Source organism: Zootermopsis nevadensis, unplaced genomic scaffold (assembly GCF_977971745.1).
Source record: "Zootermopsis nevadensis isolate Lab colony 2312 unplaced genomic scaffold, Znev_1.0 Znev_ptg000011l, whole genome shotgun sequence".
NCBI lineage: Eukaryota > Metazoa > Arthropoda > Insecta > Blattodea > Termopsidae > Zootermopsis > Zootermopsis nevadensis.
In genome coordinates, this window is record NW_028259143.1 from 11,196,677 (window position 1) to 11,221,431 (window position 24,755).

Sequence of the window (24,755 nt, forward strand, 5' to 3'; positions counted from 1 at the left end):
ACGGTGATAGGAAAGACCAAAATACTGACGTTATCCAAAAAGTGTGTTTTCTGATATCAGCGAAGTTTTTTTAATCATGCAGTGTTACACCGTATTGACAGACCTCATGCCGTCTGCGGCCTGCGGGTTGAAAACTTCCGTAATAGCGTAACAATTGTCGGGCCGGTCCGTGTAGGTTCGCTGGAGCCCCTGCCTTCCACAGATCTCTTGCCGAAATGGTTCAGTATACAAGAACTGTAACTTGAATTTCATACTTTTCGGGATGTGGAACTGAAAAAAAAATGAATGTACAGCCTTTGTAATGTAACATCCCTATTATTCATCTTCCCTATCAACAACAGAAAGCATGACTGGTATGTGCCTACACCTTGGAAGAGAATTAAGTTTTGTACTGAAAATCAGACAGCGTCGTGCTGTTGAGAGGTGTGGTGTGTGTTACCGGATTTGGGAAAGTGAAACGTGATGCTACTGAGGCGATGTCGAATTGAAATAAATACACGATAATAATTAATATGACAGTAGTAAAAGTCTGTTGATAGGTATTGATACAATGGGTTAGTTTGCACTGTATTTTTTAATCATTATAATGCCTCCAGCGAAATCCGTCTCACCGTCTTGTTTGGTTCCAGCAGATTGCAGCCGTCCAATGTCCGTTGCTTGCCATAAGGTGCTGTGTTGCCTAGCCGTTCTGCACTGCCCTGATTATTTTCGGCTGGTATTAAAGCCTGTGGGAGATAATGACATTTGCTGTCTCGGCTTTTCTTTTCGTGATCCGTAAATGGAGACCGCAAGTTCGCATCACATTACACAGGGTACGTCTAGCAGTAATGAGAAATCTTCCGTTGGACGACATGTTGGTCTCTCGATAGGTTTGTTCGATAACACAGGTTAGAAAATATCGATATAAATTCAACACAGATAATGCAGGGAACGAAGGAAAAACGTTTTCAACGAAAGAATTTTATACGGTCAGATTTAGTTAGATTCGTGATTTATTAAGTCTCAAGTGAGGCCTGTAACTTCTGCTGCTAAAAGTGTAGACTGTACGCTTGTATCTAACGTTGATTTTACCAGTTAAGAATTTTAAAATATTATAAATAAAAATACCACTTGTGGGCCATGTCATGCCCGAACAGGCCTATCGATATAGCCGATATATTGATTCATAAATATCTACACAAAATATCAGTAGGCGCGTGTCTGGGAATCTCTGTTCCAGAATAGTCTGTGAAGTATCATACTGTTGAAGACACTCCCTGACACTATTAAATTTGTGTGTTCATTACCGTCATCACAGAATCCGTTAAACAATGCCCGATGATGAACCACTTAAATCCAGTTCACATACAAACTTCTTATCTACTAGTCCAGGGGTTCTCACCATTTTTCGCTGGCGTACCACTAGTTCTAATTTAACACACTAAATGTGTCACAATTTATTTATGTTAATATTATATTTTGATTTTCTTACTTAGTTCGCGTACCACTCAACATTGGCACGTGTGCCATAGGTTGAGAAACACTGTACTAGACAGTTCCCAGAGTCGGCCTCTGACTTGGTTGTATCAGTACTCGGTTGTAGTCTGAACAGGTGAGGCGACAGTGACAAGAGTACTGGTATGTTTGTGTGAACTATTATTGCAATCGTAAGAATGCAAGACATATTGCTTTCCCCTTGCCCTTTCCATCTTTCCTTACCCTTTTGTTGTGGCGCAGCACAGGCTCGCGGACATTTTGCGTCTAATATAATCTGCGATCTGGAACTTTCACTAAGATACTGTATTGGCCATTGCCACTATCTGAGGTGCATTTAACATAACCATACAAGGCGTTTTGGGAATTGGATCTTATTGTAGCTCCGGAAAGATATGCTTTGACGTTATGCGTCAGTAACACGCAAACAACCGGAGTGTCCTGGTCATTTGGAGACTAACATGAAGGTCAAATATAAAATTAACATAACATCACATCCAAGTAACATAGAAATATTACAAACATGCCATGACTTAGGCCGTACGGTCAGCTCCCGAAACATCGTGTATCAGTTATACGGCAGCCAAAGGATACTCTAGAACATTGTAAAGAAAAATAAACCATTGTTGAAAGTCTTTACCGTGCACTCGGCTAGTTTAGAATGTAGCGTAATTAAATTAGTTTTTGTGTCTGTTATGACGTAGTTTGTGTAATGCCAGGGTTTTAATCTGATTTAATACCTGGAACAGTGTTCTTCCTCTTTATAATTGGGCCCTTCGACGCGTGCGACAACAATAAACAAGCACACTTCTTATGACGATCATTGATTCCTTGCAGTTGTGTTCATTCAGAAAGTCCCGAGTATGAATCTCGATCCGGGAACGGCTATTCTAAGGTTTTTTTTGTAGTTTCCTCACTTCCTACAGTGAAATACTGGGACCGTGTCTTTATCCTCGACCGCTTCCTTCCACATCCCTTTCTTGTCATCACTCAGTCATCCTACTGTTTGAGCTATACGGAGTGATTCAAAAGGTTAGGGCCAAACTGAAGGAGCGCATAGAGGGACTCAGAGAGAACAACTTTCGAATAGGAATCCATGTCCTCCAAAGTTATCCTGAGTCAGTCGAGGCCATTGAAGGCAGGGAAGTCTGATAACATACCGCTGAAATAATTGTACTTTGCTATTCTCGTACTAGCTTAATTTTGAATCACACGTATCCCGTCAGATTCTACAGAGGCCCCTGGGAGACTCTTGGGGTATTTGAAAGGGTGCGCCAGGGTTTCGTTCGCCGATGCAATGCCTGCATTGAATGTGGAGGACGCAACTTTGAACACTTGTTGCAAATTTGGTTTGTAAGGTTGCTAATGTAATAAAAAAACAAAAACAAAATTAAGCTAGTAGGAGAATAGCAAAGTACAATTATTTCAGCGGTATGTTATCAGACTTCCCTGCCTTCAATGGCCTCGACTGACTCAGGATAACTTCGGAGGACATGGATTCCTATTCGAAAGTTGTTCTCTCTGAGTCCCTCTATGCGCTCCTTCAGTTTGGCCCTAACCTTTTGAATCACCCTGTATAACGTATGGAGTTGAAAAATTCCTTTAATAACGAAAGTGGATAAATCAATTCAAGTGACCGAGTCAGAGAGGCAAAGGACATACCAGTACTAAACTTCTATCTCTTTAATATAAAATAGATTTATTCAGTAGCTATGTAATGAATTCGCCGAATTACGTCACAAGACGAAACGCATAACCGTAATTGCTATTAATTCGTTGGCATGTGGCAGGAAGCGGATGGATCTAATTTAAGGTTTTCCTCGCCCTCTGTGTAACAGGATTTGTGTTGAATCTTTCAAGTACGTACGTGGCAGAAACGGAACTATGAGCAAACACCTTGGTGAATTTGTTTCTTTTGGGGCCTATGATTTATTTAACGATGCTGACAGTAGCTGAGAATAAGCATCGAGTAATAGGTTGATAATACTGAATTGGAAAAGATGTGGAAGGAAGCGACCTTTCTCTAAATTAAGATTCTATCCCAGCATTTGCGTGGAGGGACTACGTCAACCACAAACGGTTCAGTCAGGGCATCTGGTATATGAGCAGAGATTTGAAAATGAGCCCGTCTAAATACGAAGTAGGAGTGCTTTCGGAAGAGTTATTTGACTAGATTCTGTTGTCTTCAATGACGAATACTAGATGTGAACTGGTAACATCCAAGGTAGAACTGATAACGGAAGAATTAGATCATATCCCCTTTAAACTTGTAGTTAGATTAAATCTGCACTGAAACATTAACGTTACTTGCTTTTAGCAGATGGTGTACAAATTGGCAAGCTTCTCGAGGCTGGAGGTCGGACTCTTGAACTGTGTTATTTTGATCTGTTCTTGAAATAAAAATGCATCACAGAGTGACCTGCTGCGAACAATTTTGATGGAGTATGAGTGAGTACCTTGTCATTTTAAGTTGATCTGTACAAATACGTAGTATCGATCTATTTCTGTTCGCGTTGCATACGTACTTCCTTCTCCTGAAGAATTGCCGATAAAGGATCGCAAGATGACTCTGCAGTCGCATAGCTGCGCCTTGTAGTTTTATATATGTCCGCCAGAGGTCTGCTAGCTGCAGAACTATTATAAGTACATATCTTCCACAAGACAGCCACCTTCATACTTGCCACAGTAAGAACCTGAAATCTCACTACACATTTTCTCTTTTGTATATTATTGTTATGATTTTATCTTTTTATCCATAGTTGCTTTGCATAATTAAGTTGTACTTTGTATGATCTAGAGCTTGTACCTTGGTACCTTGAATGTGGTAACGGTGGTTATTATGCTGTGACTTTCATGGTACCCTAATGAAACAGTTCCATCTCCGGTTTTTGCTTTTGTGTTTTGCACTATCGGCTTACGCGTTGAAGCAAGGAACTTATATTTTAAACTCAAGAAACGTACAACGATTAGTTCTGGGGTAACTCCTGCTTTCTTTGCTTCTATCCATAGTACGGCTAGCAAAATGAATAATTACACAATTTATTTGTTCATAATTTGCACTACAACCTTAAAATTTCTCACTTTCGCCATGTTTTTTATTGTTAACATCTAAATTATCTTTCATACAGAATTTATAGAAGGGTTATTTGATCATCTCTGTACGAAATTCACATGAATCTACAAAAGAGTACGTTAAAATATTACATTTTTACGTTATATCTTTGTGCTCCACAAGATAGCAACTTCTTATCATTACGCTAGTTACTGTGCTACTGTAGCTACCAGCTCACAAGCATAGTTGCCATATCGGTTTATCGATGAAGGAAATTAAATACATAGTGCGGTGTCCTGTAGTAGCACGGATTTCACACAACGTTTCATAATAACCCGTCCATTCGTTCGTTTACCACAACCAGAGACTTGTGTGTGTAAAGCCATAATACTGGACGTTCAATTAATCCACGTCTGTGATTCCAAAATGTGGTACGCGAGCTTGTGATGTAGTGGCAATGTGAGCCTAGTATTTTTTAACGATAGTCTTGGTGCATAGGTGAGATATTTGAGATACAGGCACAACTGGACTGTTCAAATTCGAAGACTCTGATTTGAATTATACGGCAAGCCTGGTGTTAGGTTATGGCTTTCAATAATAAAAATAAAGTACGATCATGTGCCGATGCAAGAGAAACTGAAAGGCTTTCTTAAGGCCGCTAAAACAGGTGGACCTATCAATTACAAGATTTGGAATCGGAACGGAGAAGACTTGATCTGTGAAGGTAAAACTGATGGAAGGAGAAAAACGGATTCGGGTTGCCTTGTTTCTCTCACTGAAGCGATTGAATTATTAGTAGACTTTGCTGTCTCCGCTTATAAGCAAACTAACAAATTTGCGCTCCTGTCATTACCCATGGATAATTTCTGTGGTCTGTTAAAAGACTGGACGTGTCTCACAAATACAGCCTTTGGCCGCTATTCATTCCCTTGGCTGTACATGTGTTTTATGGTCGTACAGGTGCTCCACGTTATATGTGTGTTCGAGAAATTGCGATTTAATTAGGTCACACAGTTTAGATTGATTTCAATTAATAGCGCTTACTTTAGTTTGAATTGCTTTTAGGCCAATCGAATAAGGCGGGGAGAAGGGTAGTATATGCGTCTGAGGAAAAATGCAAAGGGAGGGGGATTTTCCTTTTCGATTTATGCGATTTCACCCTCCCCGGCTTCTGTTTGTAGCACAATTGTCGCAAAGTCGGATTCTATAAATGACGGATCTTAGTTGGAGTTTGTTGGATAATCGAGAAAGAAGCAAATCTATAAACGTATTAATGCGGCAATTTCCTGTGATAAATTATGGAAACAATAAAAGTTTTCAGGTTTTATTATTTCACGATTTAGTCAAGGGATAATCGGAATTAAAATTACAAGCTAATCCATTCTATATATGTGTTAAAGAAGACGTTAATATATGTGTGTGTCCCTCAAAATATTAATTCTTGTGTAAATTATTGGGACATGCAATCCTATAGTAGGCTGTAGTTGGCGTATAACTGCAAGTTTGGCCTCAATACTACCTATAAATCTTTGAAGCACGGAATTTCAGTTCCTGTCTCAAAGAAAACACAACACGTTTTCATTACAAAGATCAATCGGTTAATGCTGTTAAAGAAATAATCACTGTTAATTCTCAGAATCTCAACAAACCTATAAATACAATAATGCTTTAAAGGGTTAAACAGGCAAAAATCTCTTATTTCCTGAGCTCTACCCAGTGTTCTAATGCTCATCACAACTTACGGAAGTCAGAAATAAATTTCGTTTGGTACTAAACGGTATAGTTGTGCAATTACCACATATGAAGCCTTGAGACGAAAGTCTTTTTTCTAATTATTTTTAAAATCAAATAAATGGGGATTGAGAAATACGAAGAAGCTCTGTGACCCACATGAAATTGAATGTAATAGTCCTGGAAGTATTCCAACCGATTGTGCTATTTCTATCTGCATAAATGATGCAACTCTGAATTATCCAACATTCTAATTAGGTTCTTCAATACTACTGAATTAGTACAGAGCACTTTGGAAAGTTTCGGTGTTTGTTTATAGAGGTCACTGTGTTTACATCTGGAACTTTTCGGCACGATTCGTATTTTCTGGCTCGTGAGCCAACATCCGAAAGACAATATACCCGGCAGTTCTGCAATGTGGGGAAAATCCTGGAATGCATTTAACTCAGTCTTTATATAGATTATTGGTTGGTAGATGACTCAGTTACAATGTGTCAACTACGCAGATGATTTAGCGTCAGGCGAATGTAATTGAAATGAAAAATATTAGGAGAAAGCAGAGTAGTTATGGTCGTGGTATATTCGAAAAGTTGTTGTTGTATTCGCCTGGACGGACTGAGAAGAGCTACAAAGAAACTCAGTCAGGACAACCAGTGGTCCGGTGAACCTCTGAATCAAAGCAGAGTTTTCCCACTTTTCTTACCCTTAGATCGAAACTTGTCTGCTGCATCCATTTTCTTTGCATTTGGAAGGTTCGAGTTAATGTAGTGAATTCGGTATAGCTGTCTGAGTGTTGGCTTCATTTTATTCATTTATTCTTTATTTGAACTTAGTGGATGAAGTGTCCGTCCTTATGTTACCTTGGCTTATCCCGAAATAATCCGAATCTTAATATAAATTTCACATTGTGGAGTCTGCAATAGAAGTTCGATATGTTCGTAATACAATTTCTGTCCCTGCGGTGAATTCTTAACTTTGTGAACACTGGTATTTACGAGTATCTATCACTGAATCCCGAGTACTACAATGCCACCGACTGTTCTGAAAAAATACACTAAAAGTAAATCAAATCTAAATTTCGTGACGATGGTGAGTCATTTTAATAAAAAAAATTCTTGGATATTTTCCATCGTCTAAGAAATAAAATAGAAAAACGACGTTTCGGAGATGGGGTTGTATCTGTTTTTCTATTTTATTTCTTAGACGATAGAAAATATCCAAGAAAATTTTTATTCAAATTCACACTAAAAGTAGTTGACGTCACTATATTTAACATATCATGAGGTTCAGTTCTGTTATAGGTCGACCTCACAACAACATATTTTCACTAATTTTCTTTGAGAAGTTTTCAATGTTGCATCTGCGACCACATCAGTCCAAGCCCCGCCTACATCTCGTAACATTATCCATCTTCAGTTTGTATTTCCCGTCCACCCATGTCTTCATATGTTCTGAAAGAAAGATATGTGATGTGTTTATAAGAATTCATAACCCAATTCTCGCTTATCCCAGAAACGTATCCCTCGTAAATACGGAGTTTTGCCTATATTTGCATATTTAACACGTTTACTCTTCATCGCCATATTGAAATGGAAGACAGCAAGATATGGAATATGATTTTTAGTAAACGTTGTATCTGGAATATCTCTGTGCGCCATAATCTCCTGTCAATTAGAGTACAGCATTTTTAATACGACTTTAGTGTATTTTCTGTTGGTTTAGGCTATACATTCACGTTTTAAGACGCCAGAGAAAATTCTCAGATTAAGAGTCGCATAAAATAATAACTTCGGAAGTTGTTAGCCATCTCTTTTAAGGCAATTAATAAGTCATGTATTCTTCTACGTGTATCAACTTTTATAGGCAGCTGGTACCTTTAGGTTGTAAATAGGTTATTTCACAAGGTTTTCTTACCAACGCCCAGCACATTCTAGGAATACGTACATGAACAGTACCATCCTTTGTCTGTGAAGTGTGGCAAATACGGACCTCGGTCTGTTAGTGATAACTTGTGAGGTGCATGCATTTTGACACTAGAAACGGAATTGAGAAGAATTTGCCGACTTTTCCTGTTGACTCGAATATTCTAAGCCTTAATCTAAGCGCAGCATTTTTTGAAGCTGTGCAGATAATTCTTTACATGAAGTGAAGGTTTCGAAAAATAATATGTTGACCTATGTTTGGTTAAATTTATCTTCTCAGTATGTATCATATAGGCTTTTGCAGCTTAAAGTGAAACCATTTTCAGTTTCAGATGTAGCCTATTATGAAAATGCTTGTGTGTACGTAATTAATAAAGCCACACGGGTTTTGTTATGTAGTCACTTATTTACAATTGTAATTGACCACTTTTTTCTTTGTGATTTATTCAAAACAATCTTCTTGTCAAAGTGTGTATTTGTGTTGGCTTCATCCCTGATCAGGCATTTGGCTGGTTTCGAATTAAAGTTACAATTTTAGGAAAGTATCTAGTGCCAGTGACTGGCCTCAGTTGTTTAAGTAAGAACGACTTAAAACTAAAGACAGTGAAAAGTGCCCCTCATAGCAATATTACACAGTAGTAATCTTAACTTTGTATTCTTTCCTTCTGCATTTTGTTCAGTAATTTAATGTCCGTAAAGATAAATTTATCTGCTTTTGAATCAGAGATGTCGAAATCTCTGTGTAGTTTATCGGAAATGATTGGTGTGGAATTGCTCATGGCCCATTTGGATGTTCTGCTGTGAGGAAACTCGCGGAAATCTTAATATGGCTTATTCGTGCCGGAATTCGGTCTACTGTTTCCTTGAGTATTGTGTTAGAAACTGGTACTGGTATGTTTTGAATGACGTCCAGTCGCATGTATGCCCAGGCATCAAACCGTAAAGGCGTGTAGGGTCGTGATAGAAAAGCTCCACGCATCCTAGGACTAAGTGTTTTGTGGAAGTGAATGGTCACCTTCTCACTTCAACCTGCTCATCTTCAAATGTGCAGGCGTTGAAAAAATCGTGTTCACGTAATATTCTTGTTCTTTACTTCGGCTTGCGTGTTATGTTAAAGGTATCACGACGGTTTTTTTGAAACATTGCAGTTTCTGCTTTCAAAGCGAAAGATCCTGCGTCCCTGAAACTTTTGAACACCGACAAACGACGACGAAAGCCGAAGTTATTTATTACTGAAAGATTCTATGCCCTTGGCTTCCTCCCCACTTCTCTTGTTTTACTTTGGAGCCAAGTCAAGTTCAGTGCCAAGAGTTAACCAGTGGAATGTTATGCTGTACTGTCTCAAGTAAAATGCATTCTCTTTACACTGTTTTCTGGCGTGGTGATGCCACCCTTGCGACAGACGACGCTGGATTCTTGCAAAACAAAACCATAACGACTGGAGGAAACAATTCAGGGAGACAGTTCATAACAAGTAGGGAGAGAAAGTGATCAAAGTCGCGATGTCTTTCATTTTGTGTCAGACGCTTGGGTTCCTCGTATTTTAGTGACATCACAAACTGCCGTGTCTGCTGCCTTTAAAATGTACGAGGGTCGCTCATTAAGTAATGCCCCACATTTTTTTTCTCAGCCAATAATGAAGATAGAAAAGTGTACTTTTACATGCTTGAGATTTGATGTTTCCCGCGTTCGTGTACGGAGTTTCAAATGATTCCAACCGATAGCGGAGCTGTAGTGAACTGTTAAAATGGCGTCTGTGAACGACTCTCGTTACAAGCAACGAGCTGTAATTGAATTCCTTGTTGCTGAAAAAGAAACGGTGGTGAACATTCATAAACGTTTGTGTGCTGTGTATGGAAGCTGTGCAGTCGATAGGAGCACCGTTGGTCGCTGGGCTAAGAGAGTTAAAGCTTCAGGAAGTGAAGAAACCGAGCTCCGTGATCTGCCGCGCTCTGGGCGTCCTGCCACAGCCACCACTCCAGACATGTTGAACCGCGCGGATGCCATTATTCGTGAGGATCGGCGCATCACAACTCGACAATTGGCCCAACAGCTTTCAGTCAGCAATGGAAGTGTGATTGCAATTATCCAGGCTCTCGCATATTCGAAGGTGTGCGCAAGATGGGTTCCACGAAGTCTCACAGCAGACCACAGGATTCAAAGGAAAACGATTTCTTCTGAATTGTTGGAGCGTTTTGATGCTGAGGGAGAGGTCTTTCTGTCCCGGATCATTACAGGTGACGAAACCTGGATACACCACTTTGAGCCATAGACAAAAAGGCAGTCAATGGAGTGGCATCATCCTCAATCACCGAGAAAGAAGAAATTCAAGACAACTCCCTCCGCCGGAAAAGTCATGATGACTGTCTTTTGGGACAGTGATGGGGTCATTCTTGTGGATGTGATGCCAAGAGGTGCGACCATCAATTCAGACGCGTACATCAGGACCCTGAAAACCCTCAAGAAGCGTTTTCGACGAGTTCGGCCTCACAAGCATCCAGCAGAAATTTTGCTCCTGCACGACAATGCACGCCCTCACACAAGTCTGAGAACCCGGGAAGAAATCACCAAATTGGGTTGGACGGTGCTACCCCATCCACCCTACAGTCCAGATCTGGCACCCTCCGACTTCCATCTCTTTGGGCCACTTAAAGATGCTATCCGCGGAACAAGATTTGAAGATGACGAGAGCGTGATTCAAGCAGTGAGGACATGGCTACGTGCACAGGACAAGAGCTGGTACCGGCAAGGCATGCATGCACTTGTTCCACGCTGGCGTAAAACCGTACAAGTTGATGGGGACTATGTGGAAAAATAGTATGTGTAAAGGAAACATTGATTTATATTGTCACTAAATTTGAGCCATCTTGAATAAATGTGTTCTGAGGAAAAAAATGTGGGGCATTACTTAATGAGCGACCCTCGTATATACTTTTTTTTCACGTACACAAAAGATTAAATTCCAGCTAGTGTCTGTCTCGGAGGAAGGTTTTCGTGAGAAAAGGTGGTTTTCCTTCTGCAGGTGCTAGAACCTCTGAAGCAAGAAGAGCTTTAACCTGAATACCATTACCCTTGATGATGATCCACTATTCTCCATATATCACGAGGAATTTGTTATATCATTTATCAAAAGGAAAAACGGCTTTGCTCTTGTCCCATACATATTTCAGTTGAAATTCGCATTTAAATACGAACTGAGAGAACAGAAATAGAGGCTGGAAGTTTGTTTCTTTATTATGAAGAAATCTGCCGTGAACATGTTCTTCTAATCTGCTATAACCTGAATTTATAGATTGTGGTGGTATGATGACGATGAAAATTTTTTAAAAATTCCGTTCCTGGTAAAGAGCGCATGTTGTGATTTCGGCTTCGAATCTTGTTCGGGTCAATGTTGTTTATAAGTGTTTTTCTCTATATCCATAAATCTCTTCTGGCGATAAAGGACTGATACAACCCCGCGAGTCCTTTACGTGTCGAGTTAATCATATGAACATGTCAAAGTGCCTAACCCTTGAAAATACAAAAATAATAAATTGTATGATTTGAGGTTTTCACAGCGGTGAGTATGAAGATTTCTGTCTTCTGGGTTGTTGCGCCGTGTAGTATGGTAGTATAACAACTTCAATAAAGAAATTGTACGTACTCTTAACTGAAGGGAACAGAGAGATGTGTTTGTATGTAATGTACTCGTTCGTCAGCCAATCTAGATGAGTATCCAAGTCAAGTGTTTAATAAGGAAGTGTGTCGGATAAAAGACATGCAGGGAATTGAATGACGTGTCTGTTTTCGATCTGCATTTATTTACTTCTTAACTCATGATTTAGTGGTGCGTGTGTTCTTATTTATCTGTGCCGTGATGTAAAGGTCAAGGACTTCTGACATCACAGGAAAGTGTTTTCAGCCTTTTTTAAAAATATCCAGATATTTTTCACTCTCGATTTGTTGTAATGACAAATTAGTCACAAGTGAAACCATTCTATTTGTCTAAAAATACTGAATATAATATTACAAATTTGAGGCTGAGCATCCACAAAGACCACGAATTCTGGGCAGTGTGTTATAATTTTTTATATCGGTTTGGAACCCAATGTTTCCATGCTCTTTCAATATCTGAGTTTCTGTTTCTTACCTGTGGCTTGCTAATGCCGTAACATCACGAACCAGTGCCGAACTTCTCTTCGTATTCCGATGTTACTTGGTTTGCATCTCTAACGTGAGGTCGGCCGTACTTCTTTTGTTTCTTTAGGAAAATATCATTACAGTACGTATCTTGATACTAGTCACGACCTCTTACCATCTGACCTTACATACGTAATGAACTTATTCGTTGCATATAAACAACTGACGCATAATCCTTAAGTACATATATCCGTATCAGTTGTTTCGTCTAACAACGTAATTAATAATTTACTGAAGTATAATATTAGCAGTGACGGAATACATTCCAGAATAATGTAGATCCGTGACACTGTCTGTGAACCATCGAAATGAATACGTTTCTTTAATTTTGTTTGTTTTTTAATAAAAAGTGAAACCATGTAGGTCGTTTGGGGGGAGTGGAGTTATAGCTTCTAATCTTTCTTGACCTCGGCACTAGATGGGGGTGAGTGGTCAGCATCACGCTCCCGCCATACTTTACCCCCGGGAAAGGACTCGGTACCCGTTGGACAGGAGGTTGGGTGGGCCCCAGAGCCGGTCTGGACGTAGAGACTAGAGGAAGAATCCTCTGACCCTGCCGGGGATCGAACCCGGTCGTCCAGTCTGTGGTCAGTCACTATATTATTTGAACTACCCCTGCTCACATTTTGTTTTTGAATACATATATTTATTGATAATTAAAAATGTATAACGTTCATAAAATGTGTAAAATTATGGCATACTTAATATACATTCACAGCAAAGGCAACTTCATTTAATCGATCTTTGGTGACTGCAAACCTAAGTACTGTGTAGGGAAATGATGGTGTTACTTCATTGGTTGGTCCACCGAGTGGACACGTGGAAACGAATATTAGTGCGGGTGAATCCAGTAATCTGTCTGACAGTCGAGAGTACGTAGGCTGCGACATGCATACCGACTTAGCCCGCAGCACTATGCCAGAACAGAAGCAACGAGTTACCCCGTTAAGATACAGCAAAATGCCCTTGCATGTCCATAATAAAGTACACTCAAATGCTGAGATAGTACGAGTAACTTCAAATGGGACCGTCTTCTTCCAGTGCTCAATTATTTTGTTATTCGGCGCTGTATAACCTTGCAGTTGGCAAACTGTCATTATATTAAGTATGAAACATGTAGAACAGTCAATGATTATAGCCATGTTCCTTAGGGTTTCCTTCGGGAGTTCCAAAGGATCCATGGTCGAGACACTTATTTACGAAAGCCCACTTCAGGAAGAGCCGGAAGCCAGTCCAATCCTGGAGGGTTCTTGTCCATTTCCAGCCGACGGAGAAAATGCAGAGTGAGTACATTGACTTTGTTAATGGAGAATTTAAAACAGTGCCAAAAATAATGCACGAATAATTTATCTCTAGATTTAGGTGTGTTATTGAGTGTATTTCTTCTTCTTGTTGGCCAACCAGACTAACTCATACATGGAAAAAGATCCTTGAGAAGCTTATAGTAAGCTTGCATAGTGAGTATATTCCCCGTCTTTTATAGAACTCGGAAGGTTCATTGCCGTGTTCTCAAGAGCCCGCCACCGGTCCCTGTTCTGAGCTACATGAATTCAATCCACACTCCCCAACCTATATCTCAAGATGAATTTTTTCATGATTTTCTAATCGCTGCTGTAGTTGCCTGGTGTCGTGGAACACAGTTTGAAAGCCACGCCCTACTTTCGAGATTACCACGGGATATTGACCGAAGCAGCATTCTCGCTCTCGCTTGTGCAATATTAAGATTCCCATTTTCCCCGTCTCTGCGGGAATCTCGTTACCTTTCCCTGGCACTTCTGCAGCGACCTTGTGTCCAACTCTCACTTACCATTTATTCAAATTACGCGAAGCAGAGCCCAGTGTCTTATGTCACGAGTTCGTTAACCGTCTGGACTCTAGGGCAGTGGTTCTCAACCTTTCGATGCTTGCGGCACAAGTGGGATACTCGTCTAGACGCTGAATAACTAACTAACTAGATGGCTTTGCGAACCCGAAGGTTCATCACCGAATTAACCAAAGCCCTCCACCGGACTCTGTCCTGGGCCACCAAAATCCAATCTCTTTGAACTCCTATCTCCCATAGATCCTGCCTGACATTATCCTCCCATGTATGTCTAGGTCTCCCCAGCGGTATCTTCTTCTCAGGCTTCCCAACCAATACCCGGTGCACACCTCTTGTCCCATCCATGCGCGCTACATGCCCCGCCCATCTCATTCTTCTCGACTTAATCGCCTTGACAATATTTGGAGACGAGTACAAATTTTTAAGCTCATCATTATGCAGTTTTCTCCATGCCCCATCGTCTTCTCTCCTAGGCGCAAATATCCTCCTCAAACACCTGCAATCTCTGTTCCTCCCTCTGAGTGAGATACCATAGAAAACCAAAATTTATGAGAGTTCACTTATTTTGAATTATCGTTATTTTGTGTACACAGTTTTAAAGTTGTCCCAAACAGAAGGATTAATTATTAAAACATACTAAGTTACGGATAATGTGATATTAACAATTATAGGATTTGCGTGCTCATTTAATTCAAGCCTCGCGGCGCACCTGTTGAGAACCACCGCTTCAGGGTATAAAATAGTTGTCATATACCTCTGAACTACAAACAGTGACTAAGTCAAAATTTAATGTCGCAGACACACAGAATAGGGCGGTGTTATGAAAAACAAAAGGAAAGATAAAGGAAATTTTAAGTGGGCACAGTTCTTGAAATTTCGAGAGCATTGTTCGTAAAAATGCTCTGAAGATACCTGTTGGACGAAGTGCTAGTCGGTTCAGTGTTTGGTCAAAATCTGTTTTCAGAATACTTGTGCGAAGGGAGATTTGATTGAATTATACGGTTCATTTCTGTGGACTACTGGAAACAGACATAAATCAACGAAACTCTTTGAATAATTGTGTCATTCTCAACTCACTTTCCACTTCCAGATTTATAATTTTAAAATAAAATTACTTTGTATGTAGAGGTCCCTAATGTCATCCGCCAATAATTAAATGTGTCTGTGGTAATCCTGCAAGTGTCATAGTATCGCGGTATACGTTTTGGTAACAGTCGGAGTAGGTGTTTCTGTTACACATTCGTAGGACTCATTGGAGTAGGAATGAGATTATCGCATGGTCTGTACATACCGAGTGCTGCCATGTGTCAGATCCGGTCACAGAGTTTCCGTTTATTTATTTACTTTCCCGTGTCGGTGTTCCTTCTGTGGGCCCAAACTATATAACACGATCTTACATTAGTCAGATCATAATATTAACTTTCTGAATAGATAATACACAAAGGTAATTGTTTATAAAATACTCGTTCCGGATACAAAGCCTTCCTTTAGCAGAGGTTATCATATCCGCTTGTCTGAAGCAAGTACAGCTCAGATAGTAAAGTGGCGGCCGGGGTTCGATTTCCGATATGCAGAGATCTTTCTCTTCACATAACATCCAGAATAGCACTGTCCAATCGGCTCCTAGGAACTTTAACAGAGCGATTATAAGTATTTCTGGTTTGCAGATGACTCGTTGTATACAGGGTTTAAGTTGTTGCTAATCGACGCGTATAACGAAAACGCGTTAAACGGTAAACATATAACAATTGCCATTTTCATGTAGACTGATGTCAGGATTCTTTGCTGCCAATATTATTATCTGTATCATGTTCCCTGATAAGCATAAAGAAGTTCGACACAAGAAAAAAGGTTTTAAAATTTGGCTGAATGAAATAAAACAGCGGATATGCGAAAACAAAGCGCGTATAACGAGAGTTATCTGTAGTTGATTTTCTTGGGTAGCTGAACGACTTTTAGCTTTCAAGTAGAAATTTGGTCCTTGAAGTTAGTTCATCTTCAGGACCTTTGGGAAGAAAGTATGAGGGTGGGACGTGGATGAAACCAGCTGAGGATCATATTTAGTGGCAAGCTTTGATATTAGCGGTGAATTAACAATATGGTTCTGTTATCGTGTAAGTAAGAATGTTCTTTCCTGACTTATATGTGGAGATTTACACCACAGGTTCTTAAAAAGATTAATCTCCCTTTTTCTTTCAACTTTTCTTTTTAACTCGTTTTAGTTGTTAATAAACTGGGTTAGCAAGTCTCGGGTTCAATTCCCGGTGGTGCTCAGATTTATAACTTGTGTTGGGCAAGGCCGTGGTCTAGGCAACACGGAGTTTTCCTCCGGGGGCTCCCAACAATTACTCCATTCACACACAGAAGAAGGCAATAGCAAACCACTTCTGGATCATCTGCCAAGAACGTATATGAACAGCCCCCAGTCCGAGAAAAGGATGGAAGGATCCTGTTCATATGGACCTGTCGTCAGACAGAACACTAAATAATTCAATTCAATTCAATTCAATTCATTTATTTGAGTGCTTGGCAACAGCCAAAAAGGCCAATAACAGCCGAGCACTAACAATATAATAATAACAATAATAATAATAATAATAATAATAATAAGTTAAACATAAACTCTTTTTTGTCTCCAGTGTTCCAAATCGCATGAAACAAGAAATCTGTTCAACTTCAATCGTAGATGGCGCCATTGTAGTCCCCTTCCTTTTGTGACAGACAGACTCGCTCTAGGCTGAGTTTGAGCGGCCTATTGGTCTGGCGGTTACCGATAGGGTTGGCGGGCGAGCTACGAGGAGTCGGGCGGGTTGGTGAGGCGTGGCGTGTCAGTTAGTGTACACGAGTTGGTTGCTTGGTGTACGTGTGTTTTGCCGTTGTCTGCTTAATACAGTGTTCTAGTAGTGTGTACGTCTCGTGAAGAACTTTGAACGTAACAGGTAAGTTCCCACAAAGAAACTTTAGTGAACAACGAAAATGTTTCCTCCTCATCTACTGTGGATTCGTCCTTGTGCGGTGGTAACTATAGGGTGTTCGTGAACATTTACTGTCGGTCTAGTTTCGAAGTAAAAGTAGATGCTGGCTGCAGTTTGTACTGTTCTCCACCGTTTCGACGTTAACCAAGTGGATTGCCAACGACTTCAAAATAAAACTTGATGCACGGCTAAAATTAGAAATATTCTCCTTGTAATGTGACAGGCGTTGATGGGGGCCATACACACTAACGCTGCCGTCTTTTTTTTAACATGGTCTTCCGCGCTGCAACTTTCGCAACAGAAACGAACAAATACAGTTCTTGCATAATGAGACAAGCGTTATATAAATATCGTGTCAGTTTATTTTTAAGGACTAAGTTGAATATAAGGTCCATGTTTTCTTTTTATGGCTCTAGCAACCTCTATTTTGAACCGAGTTCAAGTTTATGTTATAAACCAGATTTTGATCAATATTTTGATAAAATGCAAGACGTAGGTTTTGACGACAGCCCTTCGGTAACTTGCCGAGTCGATATGCGTAAAAGTTACTTGTGAAATAGGCAGAAATTTTCTCCAAAACGTCTGTTTTTCTTCTCTTCATGTTGCTATTTCCCGCAAGATCACATCGAATTCAGTGTATGAAATGCGATAACTAGTTTCAGTAACGTCGCTCACAAATCACTGCTCTATTTTATACTTAATTTATTCCAAAGGGGAGTAGAAGTGAGAAATGTAGTGAAGATACGCCATCCTACCTTTTTAAAATTACTTTGTGTACAATTTTCATACATAAAGAACCAGCTGTATGGGAAAATAAAGACCTAGCAAACGTGTGTCTTCCTTTGATCATTCTTAAATCATTGTCAATAAAATGATTCCTGCCTAATCAGCTGGTACATGGATTTTATGATAATGTGATTTTTTAATCCAGGTAACTTTACCAGAATTGACTAATAATGTTGCAGGTAGTATAAATAAAAAAATTACCAAAAGTGGATTTGTGGTAGCTTCCTCTGATGACGGGTAAGTAGCCCTAAAGATGGAATATAATAAAGGCATGAAATAAATTGCCACAAAGGAAAACGTTCTTTATTTGAATGGTTGTGTGTAGACTGATAAAAAAAGTTTAGACCACAGTATGACACTGAAATAGAATTTGTTAAAATACGATTTCAGTTTTAAAGAAGATATTCTGAAGTCTTCAGGGCAAGGGTTAGGCACAGTTTCCAGTCTGTTCTTAACAGTAGCAAGTAAACATCTTAGGTCATTGCTACTGATGTTTTTCAAAATCTAATATCGTGGCATATGCGTTGCTTACACTTCAATCTGACAGTGTATTTTGGTATCGTCGTGCAGAAATTTCCCAGCTGAATACAACATCGAATTTTCTTATTGACGCAAATTGTGGCACTTTTCTGCCTTTTATTACGGAATTGAATGCCATTACAGCTGTGTAAAAGTTGTATAGAGAACGATATTTGTATGAATGTGTTTCCAGTGACCTGGATTGTAATTTCTAAAATATGTAATGTATCATGTAATAAGCGTAACACTGTACCGTGGGATAGTGTAATGGGTTGAAATATCAGCCAGATGCTATGTTTGATTTGTCCTGGAAAGAGTCTGAACATCACATCGTTCTTGCCATATACGGCGTTTTTATGGGCTTACGTCATAAGATTGCATTTTGCCCGCGGCTGTTTATGGCATCCTTGGAAAAGGCAAGAGACGAGCAAGGCTGATGTTAGAAATACCTTTTCTTTTGTTGTGATTCAACAGCACCACCAAAACTTCTGAAACATGGTCCTGTAATGAGGTAATGAATGTGATAATTGGATTTGTACTCCGATGGTGACGAAAGCAGGCGATTTGTGTTTCTGGTTAGTTGACGCCTGTTTGAGGTTAAATTTATGTTCTAACTAACTCCCTGCTAGTAGAATTCACAGGTCCAACACCGACAAAACCAAAGCTCGCCACCGGTCACGATTCTGAGCCAACTCCATCCTCACAGCCCACCTCCGTAAGATCCACCTTGATATTATCCTCCCATCTCCTTCGTGGTCTGCCCAGTGGTAGTATTGCAGAAGTATTCCCCAAAAAAACTCTGTATGCACCCCTTGCCTCCCCCCATGCGTGCCACATGTCCAACTCATCGGAGCCTCCTAAATTTCACTATCCTCGATGTCACGTAACCCAGCTCCTCGTTGTGTAATATACCAAATTCCCTACTTATTTCGACCGTCCTAGGTCCAGATGTCTTCCTGAGCACCTTGTTCTCAAACAATTGTAATCTGCGTACTTCCTTCAAAGCAAGAGACCATGTTTCATAACCATACAAGACAAAAGGCAAAATTATTGTCTTGTATATCCTGATCCCCAGTCTTTTAGATAGTAAACGAGATGATAGCATTTCTTGAATTTAATAAACACAAGTGTTCCCTGGATGTATGTATTCTGCTCTTAATTTCATCTTGGACCTCATTTCCATTTGTTATTGTCGTTCCCAGATACTTGAATTTTGAAACATTTTCAAATGACGTGTTACTTATAATTATGTTCCCGCCATTATTCCTGATTTTGTTTATGTTCTGAGGAGGAATATAATTCCATGGGCCTTTCCTGAAGCACGTGGTTCAAAAATTTGTTACGTGTGCTCGCAAACGGTGTTGACTATTTAAATTTAGCCTAAATTTGTTCAGGGTCGGCCGAATAATAAATGATATTTTGTGTGGTCTGTAATGAAATTATGTCAAGGGCGAATCAGAATATGCACAGAACCGCGTTTCAGATGTATTTGTGTGTTTTGTGTCAGTTGATGCGTAGGCAATCTAGAAATGTAAAGTTGTCTTTCCACAATATATCTCTGTATTTTCTGTCGAAGCGACGTTATCAGGAATTTTACTGTTGATCCAGCGAAACTATATGGAGCTGATTTCGCACTGTGTGTATTTTGTGAAAGCGATATATATAGCCTTTCCTGTGTCGACATTTGAGCGCTTCGTCGCTCTCGTTTGTTTTATCTCGTGAAAGGGCACTGACCCAGTTTCAGTATACAGTACTGCTGTTTTTACCATGCATAGCAACTTTGTTAGTTTGTGGATATTTAATTTTATGAATTTCTAGAGTGATGGTGTAAAGAACGAAGCTGTGGAGAAACAGAAGCAAGATGGCGATGGTATAAAAATTGTGCTAAGTAGGATTTCAGTTTCTAAAGGGGTGAGTACGAAGATGGCTGTCTTATGGATTGTAGCGCGTTGTAGTCTGGTAGACGTTTACCAACGTTTCGAAGGTCCTTGCTGCCTCTATCATCAGGGAAATGCGTGAGGATTTACTCATCCCCTTGGTGATAGAGGCAGCAAGAACATCTGAAGTGTTGGTAAACTTCTGCCAGACTACGCGGCGCTACAATCAATAAGACAGCCGTCTTCTTTTTTGTAATATTTACCAGTAGTAGGAAGGTCAAGCCAGAGTGGGTGGGGCATGTAGCGTGCAAGTGGGAGATGAGAAATTTATACACAATTTTCTAAATGTATGAGGGAAAGGGGCACCTTGGTAAATGGGCCACAAATAGGGTGTGAGTGTTTGGACTGAATTCAGCTGACTGAGTAGGGTCTAGTCGTGGAGGCTTCTGACCACTGTAATGCGCCGTCTGGTTGCATAAATGGCCTGGAATTTCTAGACTTGCTGACCGAGTGTTAGCCTCCCAATGAGAAACCTGCTGTGTCGAGTTAGTGACGTCCGTTCTGCAGGACATCTGTTTCGGCCATATCACATTACAGGCAATGGTAACTGTAATCCTCCATGAACAATCATTGATGCTGCATTTTCCTTACAGACCATATACATGGGACTCCGAAGATTGTCAGCGTAAACACCAATTATTTCCATACTTCAACCAAGTTATTTTTGGAATGTGGAAGTGTTGTGTTTTCTTTACGGTACGAACTGAATTCTGTAATGTTGTTCGGCTTCACCTTTCGAGTCACATCTCTTTCCCTCATTCATGATATATTTATAATCGCTGAAACTCATTTCACCATAGTTTGTTGTATTTTACGCTCATTGTGCAGGCTGTCTGTTACGGATATGTTGCACTAAAGCTGATTACGTAATACCCTTTCGAGTTTCAGCTGTTTTTGTAACACCGCATTTATTGTCACTGAAATAATGAACTCCTGATATGTTATCGCTGACATCACCAAAGTTCACTGCGGTTTATACGACACTTTCTCTATCGGACACATCCTGATAGGTTGGATGCCGAATACGTCACCTTATCTCGCCTATCGTAAAACAAAAGAGACCTAATTAAAAAATAGTTGTGTTGAACAACCCCGTGTAATTACCTGGCATGTTTCGGTCAATACCAGGGTTCATTTTATAGTCAAACGTATGGAATTTAAGTTATTTACGGTCTTAACAGTTCATTACTGGTTTTTGCATGGAAATAACTTTCTCTACGTCCATATAGACTAATTATAGGTCATAAGTCTAAAAAGTTAAAATCTTTGTAGAAATTGGTTTATTTACAACGCTAATGTCTGGGTAGCTCAGGAACGCGACAAAACATTCGATGTTCGGTGTGCCAGTCCAGGTTCGTGGTTCGATTCCCGAACGGGCTGAACCTTGAGATGAGGGGTAAACCAGGCTTTGGCATATTGATCTGGTTCGGTGTGGTCTTCAGTTGCTCAAACCCAGAGATTTCACTTACTTGGCACAAATGCCGCTCCAACCGTCACAGTCCCCGTACATTCCCTGAGATTCGGAGACTCACGCTCTCCGACAAAACCTGTGCCAAATATCCCTTCATATCCTTCCGCATACCCAAATTTATATCTCAAGCTGTAACCGCGCGCAAACCGGGCACGCGACTGGGTTTGATCCTGTGGCGACCAAAGTAAGAAGACGAGTCGTGGGCGGAAGGGCAACCTGCCGTTATTGTCTCTTCACTACGACGTTCAGAACTCCTCTTCGTGCGCAATGATGCCGTCAGTCGTCACCGAAGGTTGTGCTCCCGGAGGTTGAAGGTAACCGCAGCGTGAAGTTGATCATTGTCTCCACGCAGACGTAGTAAGGTGATCGGCTAAAACCTGTGCTGAAGTGTCCGAGGCGTGGTAACGATAATTTACTGCTACTGAGAAATTTCGGTTAGAATAGAAATGTTTGTGATAAATGGAGCGTAAATTATTTCAGAGTTACAGATTGTTTGGAAGTTTTGTAATTTTTTTGTACCCACCCCACATCCACGAAACTGAGTCCTAGATATGTCCTAAACATGCCTTAAAGACACAGTGTTTAGTGCAGTGGGTCATTTATTGTAGACAAGTTTACCGTAGCAAAGCTAATCGTATTGTATAAATACCACTCTGCACAGACAAGAAATAACTGCTTTTATTTCCTTTAATAATTATAGAGGAATGTTTCAAACAAAAGCAATCTATCTTGAAGAGATGTAGACCAAATCTACATTTTATTTCTTGTGCCCCGTTTTCAACATAAATTACGACCTGAGGTTTTCAGAAAATGTGAGTTTGGGGAGGTGGAATATGCTTACGGACACAATCTAAGTATAATACGTTCATTTTGTAAAAACACAAAATATGTTATAGCAAGTAAACTAACTTTACATTTGGCCAGCATTTTCCAGGTGCTTCTTAAACTTTAGAGTCTTGATTTCGACGATTACACATTCCAGTACTCTTTGAAGCCGAAGTTCGTCCAAATAATATTTAAGAATTCAGTCCTTCACCATTACAAAGATTAATTTGTAAACGCTGTTTGTCGAAATAATAGCTGTGTGTACTGAGAATCGTACAGACCCATAAATACAAAATGCACAATTACTGATTATTAAAGCGGATGGTACATATAATTCCCCACTAGGCTGTAAAGGGTTCCGTACCGTAGAAGGAAAAAAAAAAAACACTTCACCATTACAAAGCTCAACACGTTAATGCTGTTCAAGGACACAATTCCTGGTTACAGTGAGAGTTTTGTTAAACCCATAAGGGAAAAAAAGACTTGTTGATGGTTGAAGCCTTTGGCCTTTAAAGGACTTAAAATAGTTGCTTTTTAAAGAAGCAACCGAAGTGTCATAATTATTCGATTCTGGTACCATGTTAAATTCAGAAAGCTGCTTTCAAGGAATCTAAATTTTCACACCATCGCATTGCTAAACGATTTATATCCAGGAAAATTATCTATCTACATTGAATGTTTTCGGCATGAGTTGTATTTTGATTTGTCTTCTTGTCAATTAATGGACAATTAATTATTTTTTCGGGAATATTTCACGGACCAGCATTTACAAGCTTTTATTTTCCTTTTACACATCCGCAATTAGCCGCATTGGTTTCTCAAGGTAACTACATCTTTAATAAGTGCATCTGTTGCTGTTCGCTTTGTGTTTCCTGTAGAATTTAATTATGTAATAATGTATGCGAAAACAGAAAGGTTTTGATACTTTAAAACGATTTAAAACATTTCAACTGCTGGCGAGGCCTTCGTCACTAACATTGTAATGCGCATGCCCAGACCGTGTTAACTGTGTCATGGCACGGAGCGTTTCTGTGGCTCCCCAAACAAATCGATACAATACCGACCAGTTCGTGAATGAAAGCAGGGGAGAGAGAAAATTAGGAACAATTTGTGTTCGTGGACTGACTCTCTACCCGCTAGAAGAGTAACTTACTTTGCAGTCCGGTGCAGTTGTTTCGAATCTATGACGAAATTTGTGAGTGAAATTTTATTATATATTACGTTACTGTGACAAACATAAACATAAGAAGGTGATATTAAATGTCTTCATCTGTTATGCATGAAATCGAGGATGTGAGTGACAAAGTAACAGATGTTAATTAATAATGGTTAATGTTAATGGCTTGGTTTCACCGGATCATTCCTAGAATTCTGAAGTTAAAAAACGTGTGTGACCGAACACCGTTTCACTCGTGTTGAATCCTATTATGGTTTTCCTGGTGAATGCTGGTATAGTACTTTAAAATAGCCTGCGGCATCTTCGTCGAAATCTTCGTTTATTCACCATTATTGGTTATCTTTCGATGGTCTGATCTCACCGTTTCCAGGAGCGTTGTTAATACCTCAAGAATCCTTTAAATTGGGGGCCGGCAACATTTTTGTTTTTGCGATAAGCATTGTCTATTCTCGTTTTTATCGAGGACCGCAGAAAAAGCATTGTCGTGGATAGTAAGTTAAACTATATTAATTTAACTTAGAGAATGGCTGGTATTTGCTTGAAAATGAATAATAACCGTATTTATCCATAGAACTGACACATTTCTTAGCTTTCAAACAGTTCGGATTTCAAGTGGTTGTAAATTTTATATTTTCCTACATTGTTACGTTTTATGTGATTTGAACAACGCAACAATGTACCTATGTGCAATAAAGTGATTATCTGTTATAGGTCTACAACTACATGATTTTTGCTTGTTTAATTAAAATATTTTTTGAGATTGTTTGCCTGTAAATGTAGATAATGTTTGCGTATTGTGTGTTCCTCATCAACAGAATTGCGAATTCCCAAATCGTGTGACGGGTTGCATAAAAATATTGCGTGGACCACATGTGACCCGCGAACT

General features: G+C 39.7%; 1 protein-coding gene across 4 annotated transcripts in view; it reads left to right on the forward strand.

Moving 5' to 3' along the window:
- The window catches only part of LOC110835892 (uncharacterized), a 171,051-nt gene that overhangs the window by 85,905 nt on the left and 60,391 nt on the right, over window positions 1–24,755 (forward strand). For all 4 annotated transcript variants that reach the window (XM_022076590.2, XM_022076589.2, XM_022076591.2 and 1 more), the window contains exon 3: window positions 13,509–13,640. In XM_022076590.2, coding sequence (XP_021932282.1) covers window positions 13,509–13,640 — 132 coding nt within the window. The remainder of the gene's footprint in view (window positions 1–13,508; window positions 13,641–24,755) is intronic.